The sequence below is a fragment of the Heterodontus francisci genome, chromosome 27 (genome assembly GCF_036365525.1).
Source record: "Heterodontus francisci isolate sHetFra1 chromosome 27, sHetFra1.hap1, whole genome shotgun sequence".
Lineage (NCBI taxonomy): Eukaryota > Metazoa > Chordata > Chondrichthyes > Heterodontiformes > Heterodontidae > Heterodontus > Heterodontus francisci.
Window position 1 is genome coordinate 14,436,984 of NC_090397.1, and position 18,484 is coordinate 14,455,467.

General features: G+C 43.4%; 1 protein-coding gene across 9 annotated transcripts in view; it reads left to right on the top strand.

Annotated features, from left to right (window-relative positions):
• Window positions 1–18,484, top strand: part of sox5 (SRY-box transcription factor 5) — a 334,797-nt gene that overhangs the window by 290,662 nt on the left and 25,651 nt on the right. For all 9 annotated transcript variants that reach the window (XM_068058885.1, XM_068058889.1, XM_068058890.1 and 6 more), the window contains one exon: window positions 13,720–13,834. In XM_068058885.1, the coding sequence (XP_067914986.1) occupies window positions 13,720–13,834 (115 nt within the window). The remainder of the gene's footprint in view (window positions 1–13,719; window positions 13,835–18,484) is intronic.

Genomic DNA, 18,484 nt, shown 5'->3' on the forward strand with positions numbered 1-18,484 from the left:
TAAAAATTGGGGGAGATGTTACACATACTGCCAACTTGCCATCACCCGTTTTAAACTGTCTCATGGTCATGATCTTACCCTGGTGCCTGTTATCTAATATCTTGAACTTCTGTGCTGTGAGCAAATTGGCTGCCGTGCTTCCAATATTACAATAGTGACTGTATTTCAAAAATAGTAAAAATGGCTTTGAAGCACGTTGGGACATCCTGAGGTTGTGAAAGGTGCTATATAAATGCAAGTTCTTTCTTTAGTGGATAGCACACTGCAGGAAATATTGCTACATTATTTCAATATGATTGAAGCCAGGGTTGAAGGAATTGCATGCCAGTTTTCTCAGATCCAAGGACTTTAGGGTTTAAACATGCACTAAGTTATTTGAACTAAAAAAAAGTGGAACAGTTTGCATTCATAAAGAACCTTTCACATCCTCAGAAAGGGGCGGCACAGTGGCGCAGTGGTTAGCACCGCAGCCTCACAGCTCCAGGGACCCGGGTTCGATTCCGGGTACTGCCTGTGTGGAGTTTGCAAGTTCTCCCTGTGTCTGCGTGGGTTTTCTCCGGGTGCTCCGGTTTCCTCCCACAAGCCAAAAGACTTGCAGGTTGATAGGTAAATTGGCCATTATAAATTGTCACTAGTGTAGGTAGGTGGTAGGGAAATATAGGGACAGGTGGGGATGTTTGGTAGGAATATGGGATTAGTGTAGGATTAGTATAAATGGGTGGTTGATGTTCGGCACAGACTCGGTGGGCCGAAGGGCCTGTTTCAGTGCTGTATCTCTAATCTAATCTAATCTAAAAGAAAGACTTGCATTTATATAGCGCTTTTCACAACTATCAGATGTCTCAAAGTGCTTTACAGTCAAAGAAATACTTTTTGCAATGTAGTCACTGTTGTAATGTAGGATATCAGGATATCCCAAAGCACTCAGCAGCCAATGAATGGGGTAGATTTTAATTTTCGTTGCCTGGGTGGTAATCTGTTGGCATAGATCACATGCCCTTCACAGAACCTGCTGTGATTTTCATTCCTTCGCCATCAAACAGATGAAGATCAATCAGGCTTTATAAGGGCATTGGTCTACTCCTCCAGCTTACCATCCAGGCAGCAAAGATAAAAATCTACCCACATGAGCTGCTTGCAGCAAGCTCCCACAAACAGCAATGAGATGAATGTCCAGTTAATTCATTTTCAGATGAAGAATAAGTGTTTTCTGGCTTGTATTTGCTCGCGTATAGGGGTGAAGTCAAAAAGCACTTCTCCACACAAAGGGCAATGAAAATATGGAACTGTCTCTCCTGACAAGCTGTTGAGAATAGGTCAATGAGAATTTCAAAACTGAGGTTGATAGATTTTTGTTAGGCAAGGGTGTGGAGGGTTATAGAACCAAGGCAAGTAGATGGAGTTAAGATACAGATCAGATTTGATGTCATTGAATGGTGGAACAGGCTCAAGGGGCTGATTGGCCTACTTGTGTTCCTATGTTGCTCAGGACTCTGAGATAGCTCTCCTCTTCTTCAAATAGTGCCATGAATCTAACAGAGCCTCCAACAGTTTAGCACTCCCTCAGTACTGCACTGCAGTACCAGCCTAGATTAGCCTAGAATGGGGCTTGAACTCATAACCTTTCTGACTTCCAGTCAAGAGGGCTACCAGCTGAACCAAAAAAGAGAGAATCCATTTCCAACTAAACTCCAGTCCTGTGACATCACAACATCCCTTAAACAAACAATTTGTCTTAAAAGGTCAAGCACGGAGCAATCTCTATTGATTAGCAGAGATGTCCCCTCCCCCACAGTCATTCCACCTTAGCACCGAACTCAAAGTGACAGCTTTAGCATGCTAACTACACGATGAGCTTTATTAAATTGTTTGCATTCAAAAAAAATGCCACAGTGGATAAAGGAATATTAAATAACATCCCTGGTATCAATACATTCTCGGCACTCAGTCAGAATGAGTCAAGCCGAATGGTCTCAGTGAGTTTTCAGCAGAAATATTACAGACGCAATAGTATCTCCGAGCTCTGTGGACGTTCCATTCGACGTGGGTGATGTGCCCTATTTCACTTAGCTGCTGTGTGCAATGCAAGGCACCTAGCTCATTAGTGAGTCTTCTTCATTGACGTTGGAACTAAGATGTAAAATGGCAAAACACAGCAATGCTTCATAGAATCCATTACGCCAAGACCTCTCTGACAAACATATAACATTATTCCGTGAGAATGGAAAATTCTGCTAAGGTGTCAGCTATAACTCAGTGCTCATGCCTCAGTGGCAGAAAATTGTGGGTTCAAATCCCACTCCAGATAATTGAGCATATAATCTAGGGTGATACTCCAGTGCAGTTCTGAGGGTGTGCTGCATGATCAGATGGTGCTGTCTCTTGGATGAGATATTAAAACAAGGCCCTGTCTGCCCTGTCAGGTGGATATGAACGATCCCACAGAACTATTTGAAGAAGAGCAGGGGTGTTCACCTGGTGTCCTGGCTCACATTTATTCCTCAACCAACATCACTAAAAACACATACATTTCTGTTTGCAGAACCTTGCAGTGTGAAAATTAGCTGCTATATTTCCTACCATATAACGGTGACTTCAGTTTAAATGTACATCATTGTCTGTGAAGTGCTTTGAGGTATTATTGAGTTGTGAAAGGTGCTATAGAATTACAAGTCTTCCTTTCTTAAAGACATGCATGAGCCATTGAATAATCGTCAAGTATTTGAATTGGAATTTGTTTATAATGCAATAAAAATTGTTTTGTTGCTTTGATCTCATTTTGCTATTTAGCTATCATTATAGTCTGAATTCTCTGGTATTTAAATGAATTTGTGACAGTCCTGGGAAATCCTGTATTGGAAATTCCCCCATCCCCCCCCCCCCAAAGAAAAATCACTCTGATGCACTCCATGAATAATTGGAGTATTCCAGTAGGACTGTTGGGATTTTTGATCCACTGTTTACCTGACCTGTGCGTCTGCCGAGCAGATTGTAATTAAAAGCACACACAAACATTCCCTCAGTGACTCGGGGTTAATTTAAGTCAGTGTCTATCTATGCACAATAAAAGTAAATCTGACTGTACATGATACTAACAAACTCAACATGACTTCCTCAGAGGATTTGGTCTGAATGGCAGCCAAATTCTGTTATATTTTTTTCAGACTAAGTTGCTTCAGGCAATAAGATGGCCCATTAGAGACGAGAGCCTCAGAAATGCATGAGACACGATCCCAGTCATTTATGGTGAAACCTTTCTGCAATGCTTCCTGTAAAGCTGGCTTCTGTCTACCAATGGGGGCTGTCCAGTCCACAGGTTGCCTCCTTTGCACTCCCCGCACCCACCCCCCCCCCCCCCCCCCCCACACCAATGCCAACATTTAAGGGTCAAGATAGCTTCTACAGTCGTCCAGGCCATTTGCCTGTTGTGGAAATCCCCCAACCCTTCCCCTGTTCCCTTGTGGTGCGGACCACTCCCACCCATTTGGAGTGCTATGTTGAATGAGCCAGGAAATAGGAGTTCCTGGAATGGGAGATCCTGCCCGTAATCCCACCCACCCCACCCCAACACTCATCCCAGCTCTGTTGCACCTCTTACGGTGCAATCACTTCCCTTCCATTATTTCACTGCAGAACGTGCACCCCGTTCATACAAGGAAAAGAACCTGCCTTTGCATTACATGTTGCACAAAGCGAGATCCCACAAACAGCTATTGGAATGAATGATTAGTTCATCTGTTTGTGGTGACCTTGGTTGAGGGTGGATTATGGGTTGTAACACTGGGAGAACTCAGGCTGAAAATGTTCACTCACAGGGTGACATAATTGTGGAGTCATTCACCAGTTTAGAAAGAAAGACTTGCATTTCTATTGTGACGTTCATAACCTTGGAAGTCCCACAGCACCTTACAGCCAATGAAGTACTTTAGAAGTGTAGTCACTGTTGTACTGTAGGAAATGCAGCTAACAATTTGAGCACCAACAACATTGACCAGATAAATGGTTTTAATGATGTTGGTTGAAGGATCAGTATTAGCCAGGACACCAGGGTGAACTCCCCTGCTGCTCTTCAGAATAGTGTCACGGGATCTTTAACTGCACGGGTGGGCAGGACCTCAGTTGAAGTCTCATTCCTCCGGCAGTGTAACAGTCCCTCAGCACTGCACTGGAAAGTCAGCCAAGATAATATGCTGTTGGAGGGGCTCGAAGCCATGTCCTCATGACATAAAAGTTAATCAACTGAGATGGGTTTTTCGTTGCACTGGGCTGGGTGGTAATGTAGAGTGAGAAACTTAACAAATAGGAGCAGGAGTAGGTCATTCAGCCCCTCGAGCCTGCTCCACCTTTTAATAAGATCATGTGTGTTCTGACTGTGCCTTGAACGCCACTTTCCTGCCTGCCTCCATAACCCTTGACTCCCTTGTGGATCGTGCCTTATTGGAGATAGGGCAGGTAGACAGTTCACATGTATTGTTAATACCTGGAGCAGCAGGGATAGGCTTCATCCTTGGCGAACATACAAAGATGTTGTGTAACATTTTAGCAAAATAGCTTCAGAAGTTCTTCAAAGACCATTTATTGTCGAAAACTGTTTCTTTTAACTTTTTTCAGTATTATCAGAAAGTCTTTAACTGGTAAAGATGAAAGCTGCAGCCTGTCTTTTATATGGTCTGTTTATGACTGTGTACGGAAATCTTAACAACGATAAAACTCTGTCTGTTGATTGAAAGTCTGTCATTATGACATCCTGATTGCCTTCTTGATAGTTTGTTTCTTAAAGTGATCCATTCACATAAGGGTGCCACTTTTAAGTTAAATTACAGGGTTGAATTTGACCTGGAATTAGCAAATTGTTAGGAAAGGCTCCTGGTACTTTAATCAAAATATTTAATTACAGAAGGATTCACTCACTTAAATTAGCATACATAAGAGTTTTGTTTCAATATATGCACTTTGTATGGCATACAAGGAAGTGTCCTTTTATGAGGCCTGTCAGACTTTTCTATTACTGATGGCCAAATGATATGTAATGTATGCTAATAGAAGTGCTTTGTTTTATTGGCGTAAAGAAATGGCATGCCCAAGCCTTATGGGTATATTTTTCATTCATTCATGTGGGCATCGCTGATTGCCCTTGAGATGGGCTTCTTCTTGAATTGCTACAGTCTGTGTGGTGTAGAGGTTTCCAGCATTTTAATCCAATGATGATGAACGAACTGCAATATAGTTCCTTGTCATGATGGGGTATAACTTGGAGGTGATGATGGCCCCATGCACCTACTGCCCTTGACTTTCTAGGTGGCAGAGCTTGCCAGTTTGGAAGGTGCTGCCGAAGAAGACTTGGCGAGTTGCTGCAGTGGTTCCCGTAGATGGTACACGCTGCAGCTACTGTGCGCTGATGATGGAGGGACTGGATGTTTAGACTATTGTACTGTATGTCCATGTGGTTCTTGATAAATAATTGTCAGAGTCAAAATCTTTGGTTGGGGGAAAAAGCATGGGCTGCAGACGTTTGTTTGGAATATTGGCAACATTGTCTGTTGTGTTGGTGATCAGCGAGAGACTATGAAGTAGTGGAATACATCATCTGGTGGGATGAGACAATTGAAGTTAAAAGCAAACACTACATGACATTCAGTTATACTGGTCTCAGATTTGCTGGAAAATATAAGGTTCTGAATCCATATTATAAGATAGGTAAATAGGTAATGGAGTAATCTCTCCTGCTATAAAGACAACAGATTTTTATAAGGAATGTGGATTTTTTTGGGGGGATAGAGTTAATTAAGATCTGTACCTTTCATTAAACACAACCTACATCCAAGAGGATCACTGTATTAACTGACACGGCAACAAATCAAAGAATGATACTTTTATATGAAATGCAGAAAGTCAAAATCTCCCAGTAAATAAATATTCACTCGTCACTTTTAGGCTATTTATACAATATCAACATTTGAATAATTTTGTTAATCAATGTATCAACATTATTCACTTTTTTTACCCCTGATTATTTATGTCAATGTTTTTATTCAAAACATATCAGGGCCTAAATTCAACATCGTCCTGGCCTTTTCATGGGCGTTAAGTGGGTGTAACGATGACAGCTTTAGCTGTGTGGTGACACAGCAGCCCAAATCACAGCTGAAACTGTCAGAGCCATTTTTCTTTAGGTGACCCTGGAGACTGCCTGAAATGAGTGCAGGTCTCATTTTAATAGGGAAACAGGGGCCCTGTATTCATTTCATGGCCCATCCATGAAATCTGGGGCAGGCGCTGGGCCTGACTTCACTTGGCATTACCTGGTCTACTAGTGACCTAATCAGTGGTCCTTAAAGGGACTGCCATCCCAAATAATGTAAGTCTTTCATCTTGCTTACCTTGACGTGGAGACGGGAGGTAAAGGGATGCTCCATCCCAGTTCCAACACATTACTGTGGGCTGCCGGTGTAGATGCAGGATGTTTCCCCTCGTTGGGATATCTAGAACCTGGGGACACAGTCTCAGAATAAGAGGTAGGCCATTTAGGATTGAGATGAGCAGAAATTTCTTCACTCAGAGGGTGGTGAATCTTTGGCATTCTTGACCCCAGAGAGCTGTGGAGGCTCAGTCATTGAGTATATTCAAGACAGAGATTGATAGAGTTCTAGATATTAAAGATATCAAGGGATATGGGGTATTGCAGGAAAATGGTGTTCAAGTAGAAGATCAGCCATGATCTAGTTGAACGGCAGAGCAAGCTTAAGGCGGCAAATAGCCTACTCCTACTTCTATTTGCTATGTTCCTTTGCCTCTGGCCTGAATTAGGCCCCCCTCCCTTTCTCTTCCTCCTCCCCTTCCCCCATTTCCACCCCAATCCACCATCCCTCCCCAGATTTCTGGCCACTGCCAGTGAGGCAAGCCACTCAAAATGCATCGGGGACAGGAGCAAGCTGCCTCTGGAAGCCATGGGTTGCTCACCCTAACTATTGGAATGAGAACTGAGGACCAAATGAGGCTGCTTTTCAGGACTCCTGGTTCATGTGCACACTGAAAGCATATCACCAGTTATGTGTCAGAAAACAGGCCATAACAAATTTAGCCCCTGTAGATTACTGAGAATTCTCTGGAAATTCCCTGGTAAAAATGTTTATAAAAATGAGCTGATATTCAGATATTCACCACAGTGCTGGCGAAGTCTGTAGAGCTATTTCCGACTGATGTTATTAAATCAGAAACTGTGGAAATATATATTAGTGTACCACAGACTGGAGGATATAAATTGAGGGAGTGCTGCGCTGTCGGAGGTGCCGTCTTTCGGATGGGATGTTAAAGTGAGGGCTTGATTGCCCTCTCAAGAGGATGTAAAAGATCTCAAGGTACTATTTTAATGAAGAGCAGGGGAGTTCTCCCCAGTGTCCTGGCTGATATTTATTAACCAACATCACTAAAACAGATCATCTGGGTCGTCTGTCTTGTTGTTTGTGGGACTTTGCTGAGTACAAATTGATTGCCGTATTTGCATTTCAAAAGTAATGAATTGTTTGCAAAGTACTTTGGGTTGTCCTGAGGTTGTGATAAGATGCGATATAAATTTGCAAGTTCTTTTGTTTCTTATTTGTGCCCAGAGTCAACATAAACCAGATCAGATTTTGAACTATTCCCTGCCTCTAAATTATTCCATGTCGCTGTGTCTGCTTTGACATTTATACATCAATACATGTAAATAACCCGCATGCTTTCGATAATTCAGGGCTAAATTTTTTCTATTTCTTTTTTTAAGAAGTATTGGCCTTATAAATATTTAAAGCCAACCTGTATCTGAGGTGTTAAATTATTAAGATGCGATTGAATTATTGAAGTATCCATAAACTTCTGTCATTTTTTTAACCTCTTTATTGCAAAGGATTTCAGAAAATGTCATTATTTTCACCAGGAACAGACTGGCCATTTTGGACCTGGTTGGTAAAAGAAGGGTGAGATTCATTAGACAGATTGCTGTTCAATTTGAATAGTAGTTGGTAGGAGTCAGAGAATCACAGCGTAATGCTGAAAGCGATCAATGTTTTTTTTTAAGTAACCTGACTTTATAAATAAAACACGATGAACTGTATATTAATGAAATGTTTATCATCTTCCCCACTCTGACAGCACTTGTCACTTCCCCTTACAGTGTGCACAGATCATTTTGTATTGTCCATTAAAAAAGAAAACATTTATTTTTATCGCTCTTGTCTTTCCATTTATTTGCCTGCCATCTGGCAGGGTGGAATCATTAAAAACATGTCGAAAGCATGTTATCTAAAAGCATGTATAAGTTCCAATCCAGCTACTGGATTTTTCTTTCCCCAGGTATTAATGCTAATTTCCCTTCATCCTCTGAACCTACAAACAATTAGAGGAATGCAACTGTCGGAATCTGAATTTCAGCCGCACAGCCTGTGCCTGTAATTGTTTCCTTAAATACTTAACAGTGAAGGAGAACAGTAACAGGATTTAATTGAAAGTGGCACTTGATGATTATTTGATATCTTTCCCTCTTGTATTTATTCTCACCAGTAGTCTCTGCTACATTCAGCTATTCCAACCAGGATTTGATATACAATACATCATGCATGGAGGGCAATTTTACTCTAACTTAACAGGTGGGTAGCCCGCAGGATCGGGTAGGACACTGGATTTATGGCCCACCTAATATTAATCCCCGTGACTTCAATGGGAGTAAAATTGGCATTGCACCCAATTCCATCAGTTTCCCAATGGGTACAGTAGATTAAAATAGCCCCTATGAATGGAGTGTTTTGAACTGCTCCATGTCTGGCCTCTTGCACATCCCTGGTTTTCATTGCTTCGCCATTGGAGGCCGTGCCTTCAGCTGCCTAGGGCCTCTGGAATGTCAATATTTATTGCCCAATCAACATCACAAAATCAGATTATGTGGACATTATCCCATTGTTGTTTGAGGGACCTTGCTGTGTGCAAGTTGACTGATACATTTTCTACATTACCACAGTGACTACACTTCACTGGCTGTAAAGCACTTTGCAACAGTCCAGTGGCCATGAAAGGCACTTTTCTAACTGCAAGTCTTTCCTTCGTTCCCTAAACCTCCACACCTTTCTACTTCTTTCTCCTCCTTTAAGAAGCTTCTTAAAACTTACCTCCACCTGTCCTAATATCTCCTTGGTGACAAATTGGGCTGGGTTTTGTGTTGGAGGCAGGGCTCCTGCCGCTGGGCTGAAAAGGCAAGGGAAAGGCAACCTCTGCATTTTTGTACTCCCTCTGGAGCGATCCTTCAGTATTTTTGAATCTAAGTTTGAGGAGCCAGGATCTCTGTCCCTATAAAAATGGGGATCCCGCCTCCAAGAGCTGCCGGCCAATCAGAGGGCCAGCAGCTCAGCAGTGCCACCAGGAGCGGTGGCCACTGCTGGTACTGCAGAGGCCTTAGACCCAGGCCCAGCGATGGAACCCCAGACCTCAGGTAAGTGAGGTAGGGTCACTGGGACCTGTCCAGAAGGCCCCAACAAAGAGTGGTTGTGCAGTCCAGGGGGAGGGAGGTCCCTGGGGGGGTAAAGTGGTTGATGGCGGGATTCCTCTGTGGGCCACAGATGACCCATGGAACAGAGAACCTCCCCCACCCCCAAGCTCGCAGGGAGTGCGTCTCACGTTAAAAGGCGCCCTCCCCAAGTGGTGGAGGCCCCCCCATCCCCTGCTGCTGGTAAGATCCCAGTGGTGGCTTAAGAGGCCCTTAATTGGCCGTTAATAGGCCACTTAAGAGCCTCCATTTGCCTCTGGGTGGGAAGGCCGTCATCGACCTATCCCACCACAGGGAGTTTGTTTGATGACGGGTCCCTCGCCTCTTGACGCAATACTGTGTGCCCCCCTGCCTCCAACCCCGCCTCAGGGGGCCACATAAATCCTGGCCATTGTGTATGATATTGCTCTTGTGAAGTGCCTTTGGCTGTTTTACTATACTATAGAGACTATATTATGCAAGTTTTTGTTGTTGCTTGGATTTTTTAATGGGAATCTGGAGGGAAACACAAGGGCTGATTTTTGCGAGGTGAAGTTCTTGGTGCAGTGTCTTGATTGCCATCGGGATAGTGTTGCAATGACAACTTATATTCATATAGTGTCTTAAACATAATAAAACACTCCAAGGCACTTCACAAGAGCGTTATAAAGCAAAATTTGACACCGAGCCACATAGGGAGCTATTAGGGCAGTTGAAGAGGTAGGTGTTAAGGAGCAACTTAAAGGAGGGTTGAGAGGTTCAGGGAGAGAATTCCAGAGCTTAGGGCCTAAGTAGCTAAAAACAGGGGTGTTAGTGGTGGAGCAATTAATGCTGAAGATGCTCAAGAGACCAGAATTAGATGAGCACAGATATCTCGGAGGGTTGTGGGGCTGGAGGGCATTACACAGATAGGGAAGGGCGAGACCATGAAGGGAATTGAAAACAGGGATGAGAATTTTAAAATCTTACAGTTGCTTGACTGGGAGCTGATGTAGGTCAGACAGCACTGGAGTGATGGGTGAACAGGACTTGGAGAGTGGAGTTTTGGATAACCTCAGGCTTATGGAGGGTAGAATATGAGATGCCAGGAGTGCAATGGAATAGTCAAGTCCAGAGGCAACAAAGGCATGGATGAGGGTTTCAGCAGCAGATGAGCTGATGCAGGGACGGAATCAGATGATGTTATGAAGGTGGAAATAGGTGGTCTTAGTGATGGCACAGATATGTGGTTGGAAGCTTTTCTTGGGGTCAAATATGACACCAAGTTTGCAAATAGTTTGTTCATCTATAGACAGTTGCCAGGAAGAGGACTGGAGTTGGTAGCTTGGGAATGGTGACAAAAGGAACCGAAGACCATGGATTCGGTTTTAGAACATAGAACATAGAACATAGAACAGTACAGCACAGTACAGGCCCTTCGGCCCACGATGTTGTGCCGACCCTTTAACCTACTCTAAGATCAAACTACCTACATACCCTTCATTCTACTATCATCCATGTACCTATCCAAGATGTCCCTAATGTATCTTCCTCATATTTAATTGGAGGATATTTTTTGTTCATCCAGTACCTGATGTCAAATAAGAAATCTGATATGTTTGATAAATCTGAGGAGTCAGGAGAGCTGGTGGTAACTAGAGCTGAGTGGCATCATGTGAAAACTGATGCTATGCTTTTGTATGATATCGCTGAGCAACATGCAGATGAGAAATAGGATGGGGCCAAGGATAGATCCCTGGGGGACACCAGAGGTAACAGTGCAGGAGCAGGAAGAGAACCCATTGATGGTGATTCTCTGGCTATGCTGAGATAGATAAGAATGGAACTAGATGAGTGCAGTCCCACCCAGCTGCATGACAGTGGACAGGCATTGGAGAAGGATGGTGTGGTCAACCATGTCAAAGGCTGCAGACAGGTCGAGAAGGATAAGGAAGGGTGGTTTACATTTGTCACAGTCTCATGGGATGTTACTGCGACTTCAATGAGAACCGTTTTGATACGGTAGCAGGGGCAGAAACCTGATTGAGGGATTCAAACATGGAGTTTCAGGAAAGGTGGGTATGGATTTGGGAGGCAGCAACATGTTCAACGACTTTCGAGAGGAAACGAAGGTTGAAGATGGGGCGATAGTTTGCAAGGATGATGGGGTCAAGGACTGTTTTTTCAGGATAGGGCTGATGACAGTAGATTTAAAGGCGAGAGGGACAGAGCCTGAGGAGAGAGGACCATCAACGATATCAGCTAATATGGAGACCAGAAAGGGAAGTTGGGTGATTAGCAGTTTAGTGGGAATAGGGTCTTACGAACAAGATGAGCTCAGAGAGGGCATGAGGGGAAGTAGGAGAGGAACTACAGAAAGATACACGTTTGGGGCTGGGGCAGGGTGGGGAGCATTAGAGGAAGTTTGACCCAGTGGGCTAGTGAAAGAACCATAGAACAATGAAAAATCATCGTGTCTGCGCCAGCTGAAAAAGCTAGCCACCCAATCTAATCCCACCTTCCAGCACCTGTTCCATGGCCCTGCAGGTTACAGCACTTCAGGTGCATGTCCAGGTACCTTTTAAATGATTTGAGGGCTTCTGCCTCCATCACCATTCCTGGCAGTGAATTCCAGACACCCAGCACCCTCTGGGTGAAAAAGATTTTCCTCATGTCCCCTATAATCCTTCTACCAATCACCTTAAAGCTGTGCCCCCTGGTAATTGACCTCTCCACTAGGGGAAACAGGTCCTTCCTGTCTATCTAGGCCCCTCATAATTTTGTAGATCTCAATTAAGTCACCCCTCAGCCTCCGCTGTTCTAAGAAAAACAACCCTAGCCTATCCAATCTTTCCTCATAGCTGCAACTTTCAAGCCCTGGAAACATTCTTGTAAATCTCCTCTGTACTCTCTCCAGAGTAATTATGGAGGGAAGCAGCAAAGACAGCAAATTTGATGGTCTCAATCTTAGTGACAAAGAAGTTCATGAGTTCCTCACACCTATTGTTGGAGATGTAGGTGCAGGTGTTATAGGGGAGAGCTGTTTAAGAAGATGTTTGCAGTAGAGAAAAGAAGCCGGGGATTATCTTTGCACCCCAGGATCATCCTGAAATAGCGAGCAGTTTAAGCAGACGAGAGCCGGACCAAGTAGTGCTTTATGTGGTTCAGCCAGATCAGGCGGTGAATGGTTAAACTAGTTGTCCACCATATCCATTCAAGTCTGCATCCCTTGGACTTAAGGGAGTGGAGATGAGAGCTATGCCAGAAGGAACAGCCGGGATGAGAGAGAGTAATGGCTTTACTGGGGACTACAACACTTCAAGATCCTGTTACATTGTCTAGGGAGACTGTACTGAGAGAGAAACCTTGGCCAAAATCCCCCAGCAGTATTGAACAAACATCAGAAGGCTCCACTTAGCATTTCATAATTGGTCCCGATGTTTATTATAGCACGACCAAACTTATAAGTTATTAAAGAACTCTCCGAGGACAAAGATTCAACACATGCAATTTCTGTGGGTTTCCTTTGAATTTTGCGCTGAAAAAAGATGTTGAAATAAGACGCTAAAAACTATTTTAAAAAGTTATATGACATTATACAAACAGGTCAGTTTATATAAGAGTTCATAATACACATCTGCAAAACTGGCTTCATGCAATTTACTTGGATAAGTGGGAGTAGGGAGAAATGTATCGAAAGAAATTAAACTGATTGAATATAAGGAGCAACTATGGTTATCCACTATTGTATAGTGGATTTCCAAACTATTGTATAATGACCTATTTTTGTGAATGATGTTTGCCTTTCCCAAGCACAATTTGCGGATTGACATCAGATAAAATGATCATGAAAAGATTCTGGACTGTTTAAAGATTCGCTCTTTTCCTTCAGAGAAGGGAACATGTCATCCTTACCTGGTTTGGCCTAACCATGACTCTGATCTCACACTAGATGGTTGACTTTTAATTCCCTCTTAGACCCTAGTAAGCCACTCTGTCATTGGGGCAACAAGGGATCAGCAATAAATGCAGCCTTGAAAATGTTGCCCACAACCCAAGAAAAAAATAAAGGCACATCTTGCTTTATTCTTCAAGATGTCACTTACTTAAAATGCAGCTAAAAGGAGAAGGAAATTCAGTTGCATTGAAAGAAATTGTCTTAATTCTCAAAATGTACCAGAAAGCTGTTGCTTCTTTGATCCAGGCACCACCTATTTTGGTTATGAGTGGGCGCTTCTCATTTACAGGTACACGAGAAAACTTCATTGGAAAGTCTCGCCCAGCATCTGACTGAGAAGCGGCCAGAAGATGGGAAGTTTGGGCATGCAATGGTGGATTTTAATGTAGGCGGAGAATCAGATGGTTAGTACTTTTTTTGTGATTTCATTCATTTTAAGGGTCTTATCATTTCGGTTTACAAAACGTCTGTTTTGCTTTTGCTTGAAAGGTGCAGATTTTATGTTGCTGTCTTTCTGCCATTAGCATCACAGTGGAAAATATGGTTTTCGAGTAATTTATGGTGAGATTTCTCCTATCTGGTGTAATGGGAAAATTGCTGTTTAAAGAGAAGTTTTAAAGCTTCATTATACATCAGCATATGTGAGTACCATGGAAGAATAGCAAATAATGAGAAGAAATGAGATATATAGCCCAGCATAGCATAAAAAAACCATCAGTGCAGCTTTATGCTTCAGTACTGATTTACAAACTAGCAGATTTAAGCAGGTATATGTAACTGCAGCAGAAATGGAAACAACATACAGCACTCTTTATTTATTGAACTGGAAGCAAACGATAATTGCTCAGCCGTTGTTGAGATTTGCAGGAACCAATTAGCAGTGTAGTCATGGCCAGAATAGAGACTCTGTGTCTTGAGATAGATTGCAACAGGAGGTGGAAAATACTGTTGCCCTTTAGATGTGATACCCGCCCGGCAGAAGACAACTGCGGAACATGCGTTGCATCTGTCATCGACCGGAACTCAACAGGGACACAATTATAAGTGGATGTTATAGGGAACTGAGTAGCTTTTCACAGCCTCTGAAGCCAAAGGTGGATAACATGCAGGAAGTACATCTGAGAACACAGATAACTGAAGCTAAGACTTATCAGGAAAGGATGAACAGATTGGGTTTCGTTTCTCTTGAAACGGGAAGGCTGAGGTGAACCAATAGAGATCTTTAAAATTAAATAAGGTTTTGATAGTGTAGACACAGAGGGAGAGTTTCCACTAGTGGGAAGAGCAGATCGACAGGCCATCAATATGATAGTCACCAAGAAATCTGATAGTGAATTAAGAAGAAACTTCCTTACTCAATGAGTGATGAGAATGTGGTTGAGGTTGAGGTTGAGGTACAGATGCATTTAAGGAAAAACAAGATCAGGGAGAAGGGTTATGCTGATAGAGTTAGATGAGGAAGAATGGGAAGAGGCTTGAGTGGAGCAAATACTGATTGGGCTGAATGGCCTGTTTCTGAGCTCAATTTTATGTAAGACATAGTGTTCGGGGAAGAGTGGAAAATCTGTAAGGTGATGTGTACTGTATATACTTGAAGGAGGGGAAGTTCATCATTGCCACCATCAGTTAACTATCATTAGATCTGCTTTGCTTGTCCCTCATGACTCTTCAAGGTAGGGACTTGATCCCTGGTATTGTTTTTGGGACTATCATGTTGGCTCTTCTGTTGACTTGTTCTGTACTGTGGCTCCGTCACTTGCAGGCTGTGCCACTGGCCAATTCAAGGGTTAGCCGAGCTGCATCGTGATGGCATTTCCTCCATTGAGGGCCCCTCTGACCAGCCTCTAGCCCTTTCTGGAGGTGGCTGGGTTACTCAAACACTACTGGGCACTCAGTGTTGACCAACACCATCAATGGTCGTTACAGTCACAGGTTTCAAGGAAGCCTAATGCCTCTGTTATATAGACATAGACAATGTAAAGGAAGTGCATTAAACAACCTTGCCTTACAAGCCAGATGGAAAGAAAGTGCATGAATACTGAAAATTGGGAATAAAACAAAACATATAGCATTGGAGATACATAGCAGAATCATTAGCATATGAAAAGAGGAAAGTCAGGTTAGCATATCGGAAATATATCCTTCATCAGAACTAGTTGTACAAACCCCAGCCCCTGTCAGTGCCATGTTGGTTTCTTCCAATGTTAAGCATGCTGCTCTACCTATATGTGTATTTTCAGGAAACCAGAATATCTATTGTGTATTTCTATTTCACCTGGCTGTCCACACATTGAATCAATTTAATGACTTAGCTCTATTAGCCCAGGAAGGCTTGGATTGTCATCAGGAAGTAAGGTTTCATGCATTGGCTTCTGGGAATCTGCATTGACAGGATTATTTTTGTCCTTGGGATATGGGCAACACTGGTGAGGACAGCAATTATTGTCCATCCCATGTTGCCCTGAGAAGATGGTGGCAGGCCTTCTCCTTGAACCGCTGTTGTCCTTGTGGTGCGGGTGCTCCCACAAATGTTGGGCAGGGAATGCCACAATATTGATCCAGTGAGGACTGCAAGGTCCAGCTGTTATTTGTGAACCCTAATGAGACGTAACTTCGGAGGTGATTGGTTGCTATCTTGTGTGATATTAGTGCAAACATACAATGAATTCTGGTATTCAGATCTTTCCATGGCCTCTCCCATCCCTATCCCTGTAAACTGTTCCAGCCCTACAAGCCTCCAAGAACTCTGCGTTCCTCCAACTCTGGCCTCTTGTGCACCCCCACTTCCTTGGCCCTAACATTGGTGGTTGTGCCTTCAGTTGTCTAGGCCCTAAATTTTGGAATTCCCTCCCTAAACCTCTCCCCCTCTCTCTCTCTTTATTTGAGACACTCCTTCAAGCCTATCTCCATGACCAACCTGTCCTAATAAGAGCATAAGAACATAAGAAATAGGAGCAGGAGTAGACCATTTGGCCCCTCAAGCCTGCTGTGCCATTTAATAAGATATTTTTTTAGAACATTACAGCGCAGTACAGGCCCTTCGGCCCTCGATGTTGCGCCGACCTGTGAAACCATCTGACCTACACTATTCCATTTTCATCCATATGTCTATCCAATGACCACTTAAATGCCCTTAAAGTTGGCGAGTCTACTACTGTTGCAGGCAGGGCGTTCCACGCCCCTACTACTCTCTGAGTAAAGAAACTACCTCTGACATCTGTCCTATATCTATCACCCTTCAACTTAAAGCTATGTCCCCTCGTGTTTGCCATCACCATCCGAGGAAAAGGACTCTCACTATCCACCCTATCAAACCCTCTGATTATCTTATATGTCTCTATTAAGTCACCTCACCTCCTCCTTCTCTCCAACGAAAACAACCTCAAGTCCCTCAGCCTTTCCTCGTAAGACCTTCCCTCCATACCAGGCAACATCCTAGTAAATCTCCTCTGCACCCTTTCCAAAGCTTTCACATCCTTCCTATAATGCGGTGACCAGAACTGCACGCAATACTCCAGGTGCGGCCTCACCAGAGTTTTGTACAGCTGCAGCATGACCTCGTGGCTCCGAAACTCGATCCCCCTACTAATAAAAGCTAACACACCATATGCCTTCTTAACAGCCCTATTAACCTGGGTAGCAACTTTCAGGGATTTATGTACCTGGACACCAAGATCTCTCTGTTCATCTACACTACCAAGAATCTTCCCATTAGCCCAGTACTCTGCATTCCTGTTACTCCTTCCAAAGTGAATCACCTCACAATTTTCCGCATTAAACTCCATTTGCCATCTCTCAGCCCAGCTCTGCAGCCTATCTATGTCCCTCTGTACCCTACAACATCCTTCGGCACTATCCACAACTCCACCGACCTTCGTGTCATCCGCAAATTTACTAACCCACCCTTCTACACCCTCATCCAGGTCATTTATAAAAATGACAAACAGCAGTGGCCCCAAAACAGATCCTTGTGGTATGCCACTAGTAACAAAACTCCAGGATGAACATTTGCCATCAACCACCACCCTCTGTCTTCTTTCAGCTAGCCAATTTCTGATCCAAAGCACTAAATCACCTTCAACCCCATACTTCCGTATTTTCTGCAATAGCCTACCGTGGGGAACCTTATCAAATGCCTCACTGAAATATTTGCTGAGCTGATCTTGGCCTCAACTCCACTTTCCTGCCTGACTCCCCGATTGTTCAAAAATCTGTCTAGCTTAGCGTTGCGTATATTCAATAGCTCTCTGGGGTAGAGAATTCCAAAGATTGACGACCCTCTAAGAGAAGAAATTCCTCTTCATCACCATCTTAAATGGACAACTCTTTATTCTGGAACTATGCATCCTAGTTTTAGATTGCCCCACAAAGGGAAACATCCTCTTAGCATCCACCCTGTCAAGCCCCCTCAGAATCTTACATGTTTCAATAAGATCACCTCTCATTCTTCTAAATTCTGATGAGTATGGGCCCAACCTCCTCCACCTTTCCACATAAGACAACCCCTTCATCCAAGAAATCAGCCTAGTGAACCTTCTCTGAACTGCCTCCAATGCAAGTATATCCCTCATTAAATAAAGAGACCAAAACTGTACACAGTACTTGAGGTGTAGTCTCACCAATGCCCTGTACAGTTATAACAAGACTTTCCTATTTTTATACTCTATCCCTCTTGCAATAAAGGCCAACATTCCATTTGCCTTCCTAATTACTTGCTGTACCTGCATGTTAATTTATTGTGTTTCATGTACGAGGACACCCAGATCCCTCAGTACAACAGAATTCTGTACTCTCCCTCCATTTAAATAATATTTTGCTTTTCTATTCTTCCTACCAAAATGGATAACCTGACATTATGCTCCATCTGCCAATTTTTTGTCCACTCACTTAACCTATCTATATCTCTTTGCAGACTCACTGGGACGAATTTCATGGGCCCCCTCGGTACAGGAACAGTGGCGGGGGCGGGAGCGGGGTGGAGTGTCTGTTGCCTTTCTGACACCTTCCAACTTAGTCTGGGAAGGTGAAGGCCGAGGATGGCATTCTCGCCCCAG